The 7088-nt window shown below is 36.0% G+C and overlaps 1 protein-coding gene across 2 annotated transcripts; it reads left to right on the top strand.

The window, feature by feature from the left end:
• Positions 1-4200: 4200 nt before the first annotated feature.
• LOC115983880 (exopolygalacturonase-like) lies at positions 4201-6628 on the top strand. 2 transcript variants are annotated; one of them, XM_031106731.1, is made up of 5 exons: positions 4201-4349; positions 4568-4876; positions 5468-5983; positions 6108-6356; positions 6401-6628. In XM_031106731.1, the coding sequence occupies exons 1-4, from the start codon at positions 4230-4232 to the stop codon at positions 6342-6344; spliced, it is 1182 nt and encodes a 393-aa protein (XP_030962591.1). In that variant the 5' UTR covers positions 4201-4229; the 3' UTR covers positions 6345-6356; positions 6401-6628. The 2 variants fall into 2 exon arrangements, with proteins under 2 accessions (XP_030962591.1, XP_030962590.1); XM_031106730.1 differs by having other exon boundaries at positions 6108-6628.
• Positions 6629-7088: the final 460 nt, after the last annotated feature.

The raw sequence follows: 7088 nt of genomic DNA, 5'->3' as shown, positions 1-7088 counted from the left end.
TAAAGAACTTATTGCCTGTATACAATAAATATTTGTTAGCACAGTATTTCCCTAATTTTAAAGCTTCAATTGCTGCCGGAACTCAAATTGAAGATGCTATGAACAATGGTACTATAAAGACTTATGACCTTCCAAGGTTTAGAAAGAATCTAAGATCTAATTCTAAGACTGTAGAGGTTACCAATATTCATAAAAATGATCCTTATCAATTGATTGCATGCATTGCACCTGTGCAAGTACCCCGAGGGCCTAGACCTAAGAGAGAATTTCATGAGTTGTACCTACCCATGGGCCAAGTGTTTGATAAGCTAAAGGCAAAAGGGTTACTGAAACCCTTAGACAGAAGACCAATTCCAAACCCCTTGCCCTCAGGATTTGATATGAATAAAAGATCTTCCTACCACCAAGTACCTGGTCATGACACTGACCGTTGTTTTCCCTTTGTCATGCAATTCAAGACCTAATAGACAATAAACTGATTGCACCGCCTACAAGGCCTAGCATCGCTAACAATCCCTTGTCCAATCACAATTTTGGGAAAGGACCAAGGGTTAATTGCTTGATGACCAAAGAGGATAATAAGAAAAACTCGTCCAACTTGATCTATGACCTACCCGAGTGTTTCATGAAGACGTGGGAAGAATTAATGATAGAACAGCAGCTACTGTCACAAAATATAACATATGGAATGAAGTACCAGAACAAGAAAACAACCAAAAATCAACAAATGGGAGGAGACACTTCAAACCCCAAGAGAACAACCAAACACCCACAAATGGGGGAGGAAACTTCAAACCCCAAGAAAACAAGCAAAAATTTACAAATGGGGGGAGACACTTCAAACCCCGAGACATTGATTCCCAAGAAAACAAACAAACATCCACAAATGAGGGGAGACACTTCAAACCTCGTGATATTGATTCCCATGATTCAGCCAAAATTGCCCACATCACAAGGGGGGAAGACACTCATTTAGAGACCGACAACCCGCTTGAAGCACTGAATTGGTCCACTCAACAAACACTTGCCGAAGAAGATGAAGTCCTCAAGTAACTAGAGTAGACACAAGCCAACATATCCTTATGGGGCTTACTCATGGCCTCATACAAACATCGATAAAACCTAGTAGACTTGCTCAACCAAATCCAAGTCCCAACAACCACAACCTCCTAAGATTTGAATGCTATGATTGGGTCCATAAATAAGGAACTCACTATTTCCTATTCCAACAAGGATCTAATCAGGAAGGAGAAGCACCACAATGATCCATTGCATATCACTGTGGATTCCATGGGGAAAATGATACCAATGGTTTTAATAGATGATGGAAGTGCCTTGAATGTCTGTCCTTTAAAGACTACAAGCTGCCTTCGCCTGAGCATTGAAGGTGGATTTTCAGGTCCTTAATATAGCTTCATGCTTTAATATGCTCCTTAGGCGACCATGGATCCATGACACAAAAGCTATGCCCTCTTCCCTATATCAAAAGGTTCGGTTTCCACATGAAGGGGCTATTGTGACCATCTATAGAGATACTTTGTCTGTGCCTAAACCCGTTTATGGCATTGATTTTAAGAAGGAGCCATTGACCTTGGATGGCTTTGAGATCGAGAAGCTTGGCTTTGAAAAGAGAGAAGAAGAAGAAGTTGAAAAGATCCCAATGAACTTTGCTCCTTATGGTAACAACAATGTCGTAGCAATGATAAGAAGGATGAACTACCTTCCTAGGATGAATCTAGGGAGAGTTGTGAAGAAACCAACCGTTCAAGACTTGGCAATTCCTATTGCCACACCACCTTTTGGGCTAGGCTATAAGCCCACTAATGATGATTTGTTAGAGATGGAAATGAGAAAGATGGCTTGAGCCAAAGCCAAAGCAAAATGACTCCCTTGTCCTCTAAAACCTCTGAAGCCCTACACTCCAACACTGAATAGGAAGTTTGTAAAAGCTGGAGAAAGTCAACGTTATTGGGGATTCCCAGAACCAAAATTCGATCCTATAACAAAGAAAATGGTGCCCGGTTTCGAGATACTACTTGATTGTCAAAATAATGCTACAGAATTAAAGAAGGAAGATACAACTTAGGTCCCTACTAATTGGGCTGATCACATGGATCCTTTTGCCATGACTACGCTACCACATAGAAGAAGAAGGATATTGGGAGGCCTGCCAACATACATTGATGAGCCAGTATGAACTAAAAGCTAATGATGAAGATGAGGAAGAGGGAGCAGCCCTTAGCGATTATGAAGATGGAAGTGAAGACAAGAGTGATAGTAGTAGTGACAACAGCAACAATGATAATGGACATGGTGATGATGATAGCAGCACCAATGGTGATGACAACAGTAACGGAAGTTATGATAGCCCATACAACAGAGATGATTGGGGTGAACTCCCTAATGATAGAGAAGATGAAGACGCAGACCTATTCTATGAGGAATATGACAGTGATATGGACTACTATGATCAAGATATTAAAGATGATACTGAAAATAACAGGTGGAGCGATACTAATAGTAATCAATATAGGTTGATAAATGTGTAAGAGGATGCAAGAGAGGAAAATGCACAAGCCAACCAGATGCATCATAAAGAATATACCTATGGGCATCTTTCAGATTGGAGTGATATCACCAATGTCAGCTCAAGGTTTGGCCCTAGGTATGACAACCATGGAAGAGAGGTTCTAGAATTGGGGTCATATAATGAGTTAGAACCAAGTACACTAACCTTACATACTGTAGAGGATGGTGACATAGATGCCAATTTGGCTGCCCTAAACCAAAAACTAATGGTCCACAGTCTCAAAATCATGACACTTGAGAATGCTAAATATAATGAGTAGAGAATGGAAGGAAATGAGCCAGAGCATCTCCCTCAACCCATTGCTAGTTCTTTTATAGATCACCTAATAGTCTTAACCTACAAAAAGAAAGAAAACAAAACTCATTATACAACTTGATAATTTGTACTAGCCAAGCAAATAAAATGAGCTCCCTTTAGAAAAGCCAAAAACAAATAACATTTAATGTTTTCTTCTTTCTTGTGAGTAACATGGTACAATGATATGACAACAAAATAATGGTGAAATAATTGCTACGTTCCATCAAGTACTATGTGTAATAAGCCTAACATGTAATGATCAACTGCAAGACTTTTTCACAGTTGGATAATTAAGAAGGGTAAGTCGGCAGAGCTTTTGTTTTCTACATGCTAGAAACCCATAGATAGACAATCTTAGTCTCCACATTAAGAACCAAAAAACGTTTCCAATTTCAAACTTCTAAATTCAAAGAAAGACCATTGAAAGTATTTGTTGATTTCTTTTGTTTGTAATTCGATAGTCGCAATAGAGAAGAGAGAATTTAGACCCTAAATATTTTCTTTAAAAATACTCAAAAGGTGACAACTACAATATTCTTGGCATTACGATTATAATAAATGTTCGTTAGTTATCATAATTATCAAATTTCTTATTTAGACAAAGAGGATTATGTCTAACTTTTTCGTGCATTACACGGGTTACTGGCTAGTATATAATAATTGACAAGGATCTGTAAACTAATTATAGTAATGATGATAAATGTAATAATTGAAAAGGTGAGTTCAGCTTCTCCTATATAGTGTTTTCTTTATTTCCTATTTTACACTGAAGACAGGCATGCTACCTATACTAAATTTGGATAGTTTTCGGAGGTGGTTATTTTTCTAGACTTTTTCCTCCCTCTCTAACGGCAAGTATTCAATTTGCATCAAGGAGAAAATGAACAGATTTCAGGTAGCTAAGAGCTTGCCATTTGAAGGCTAAGAAGTTAGGGTGATATATAGTAGTAATAATCTTATCTTATAGAATAATGGACCAAGAAAAAGACATGTTATAATCCTTTAGAGTTATTAGCATAATTCAAGTCATAAAGTTGTTAAAAATTTATCCTTCCATGGTTTCTAAAATTGATTAATTCTTAACTGGACATCAACGGTTTGATTATAACGATAAACTATTAATTAATTAGTGAAGGAGGAAGCATGAAAGCTAATAATAGTATAGAAGTTGAAGTGTAAAAAGGAGATTTCTTCGCAACCATGCATAAAATTAGTTAATATCAGTTGGATGGCTTTAATGGTGATGAGCTCAGGTACTGCAGTATAAATAGCTTCAAACCAAATAGGGAAACCATCATACCATACAACAAATTGTTAATAGCAGAGAGATAAAGAACAATAAATGGGAGAGAATTTGAGCATTGTAACAATTTCCTTGCTATTGTTTTTGGCATCCACCAATGCCGTGCAAGTCTTTGACATTAAATCATATGGAGGACAGCCTAATGCCGATATCACCCAGGTATAAATATGTGTAGCGCAGTTAACTATACCTAATTAACATGTAAAGTGGGTTCTAGTTAACTTAACCAGTAAAGTCTTTTAATTTCAAATAAAAGAACTTAGGTTCAATCTATGCTTATACTAAAAACTATTTGGTGTCTTGACCAGATGATAAAACATTAACATGAAAAATGATTGTAATATACTGATTTTGATTTTTCATAATGTGTTTATTAGGCTTTGACGAAAGCTTGGACAGCTGCGTGCGCAGTAGCAGGAAGTAAAGTTGTGATTTCAACAGGGACATACAAACTAGGTCTAGTGACTTTGTTAGGTCCATGCAAAGGTGCTATTGAGTTTAACCTTCAGGGTACCCTAGAGGCCCCATCAGACGTTGCCTCCTTCAAGGGTAAAGACTTTTGGGTTACTTTTCAACATATCGACAGTCTCACTGTGTCAGGTGGTGGAGTTTTTGATGGCAAAGGACAAACGGCATGGCAAAAAAATAATTGTGACCAAGAGTCCGACTGCAAAATGCTTCCTACCGTAAGATTTCAATCTTAATAATTAGCATTTAAATTTCCATTATTTTTATGTAGATATATACAGACACTACAACTTTAAGAACTTTAACCATCACGAAATACTAATTCAAGCACTTATTCATCTAATGATGTTAAGGATATTATCAAATTATTAATAATTTGACGTAAGCTTTATATAGTGAGGTGTCACAACTCACCAAAAAGGAAAATTTAAAATTTATATATGAGAAAGTCCATATACGGAATATGGACACAACTTTTGAGCCATGACCCTAACTTGTGCAACTGTGTGTAATGGAGAAAAAGTGGTGGTTAAAGGTGAAAGTGATAGCTCACCAATCATACTCACATATAAGATCAATTTGTGACAAATTGTTCAGTCTAGAAAGAATTTTTTATATAATATTGTTGAAGTAGTACCAACAACATTCATTGATATATATTTGTAATTTTTTTTAATATAGTAGTTCAAAGAGGCGTCAGCATTTTGCTATAATATATTTGAATGAAAATATTTTTAGGAGAATATTTAAATGAAACTATGGCGTTCATATTTGATGTTTTGATTTATCTAACTTTTAAACATAAACAGAGTATAAGGTTCGATTTTGTCACAAATTCAATAGTCAGTGACATTCAATCGAAAGACAGCAAATCTTTCCACATAAACGTTTACGGATGTAAGAGCTTACAAATCCAAGATGTTACCATCACTGCACCCGGAAATAGCCCTAACACCGATGGAATCCACATCGGACATTCATCTAGCATCACCATCACCAATGCCAAAGTTGGAACAGGTGACGATTGCATCTCCATTGGTGATGGAACCCAAGATGTTACTATTAACCAAGTAACTTGTGGACCTGGCCATGGTATCAGCGTTGGAAGTCTTGGAAAGTACCAAAATGAAGAACCAGTTTCAGGAATTAGAGTAATTGGTGGCACCCTTAGCAGTACAACGAATGGTGTTAGAATCAAAACATGGCCTGCTTCCACACCTGGAACTGCTTCTGATATACATTTCGAGAATATTGTCATGAACAATGTTGCCAATCCTATCCTCATTGATCAAGGCTACTGCCCAAATGGTCAATGCTCAAGCAAGGTTATTATGAACATCACAAATATATACACTCATTTTGATGTTAAAAGTTAAAAAAAGAAAATCAAATTACAGATACTAATATCAAATTCTTGGGTGGGTTTTTGTTTGTTTGTTTCGCTTTCAGTCTCCCTCGAAAGTTAAGATCAGCAATGTTAGCTTCAAGAACATTAGAGGCACTTCTTCAACAAAGGAAGCTATGAAGCTTATTTGTAGTAGCGGTGTACCATGTCAACAAGTGGTGGTTGCTGACATTGATCTCGCATACAAAGGTGCTGGAGGATCTGCTAGTTCCACCTGTGTTAATGTCAAGCCCGCCGTTTCGGGCAAGCAGAATCCTCCTGCTTGTACCACTAAACAATAATAAAATGTCTCCCAAGCTATTGTAACTAATGCGGAATAAGGAAATACTATTTGCAAATAGGTTATAGGAGTTCTATATTAAGTAGAATTTCATTTACTTCAGTCTATCATGTTCCCTTTTTCTTTATTTAAATGAAATTGTGGAATGTTGGATAGTTATTTTTAGAGTTGTTTGAGTTCAGGCTTTTACTAAAAGCTACTATGATCTGGAGTGCTATTGTAGATAGTATTTGTTCTGTTACTGTAGCTGGGATATTTTGGAATAAAACAAAAATTGTTATTAAACTCTTTGTAAATTTTTTTTATTCTTCACCAAATAAATGCTTGTGTTCATGTCATGGTAACATTCAATTCATCTGCATGCATGTTTTTAATGCCAAATTAACTTGCTCTCATACTTTTCGACAACGGTAAGATGTAAAACTCACAAAACGGGCACCATATATTCAAATTTGTTTCTCTAAATATTGTATATTTTTAATATAGATTTCTATAACAACTAAACTTTAATCACTTTTATTTTTGAAAATATAACACATATTATTGAAGTTGATCATACCACCAACGCAGAAATTAAGGTAGGAAATAAAACCAATTACATAAATATTTTAGTAAACTTACTTAATTTTCTTACTAACGCTCTGTTTATTTTAGCAATAATGTTTTCTAGAAAATAAGTCATTTTTCAAAAAACCTTTTCCATAAAACTATCTCGTTTTCCTATGTTTGGTAGCAACCTTAAATG

The sequence above is a fragment of the Quercus lobata genome, chromosome 4 (genome assembly GCF_001633185.2).
Source record: "Quercus lobata isolate SW786 chromosome 4, ValleyOak3.0 Primary Assembly, whole genome shotgun sequence".
Classification (NCBI taxonomy): Eukaryota; Viridiplantae; Streptophyta; class Magnoliopsida; order Fagales; family Fagaceae; genus Quercus; species Quercus lobata.
The sequence above is the reverse complement of the archived record's forward strand: the minus strand, read 5'-3'. Positions and strand labels throughout refer to the sequence as shown.

Coding starts and splice junctions, on each gene's coding strand:
- LOC115983880 (XM_031106731.1), top strand. CDS start 4,230: ATGGGAGAGAATTTGAGCATTGTAACAATTTCCTTGCTATTGTTTTTG. Junction 4,350..4,567: donor CTAATGCCGATATCACCCAG/GTATAAATATGT, acceptor TGTGTTTATTAG/GCTTTGACGAAAGCTTGGAC. Junction 5,984..6,107: donor ATGGTCAATGCTCAAGCAAG/GTTATTATGAAC, acceptor TTTCGCTTTCAG/TCTCCCTCGAAAGTTAAGAT.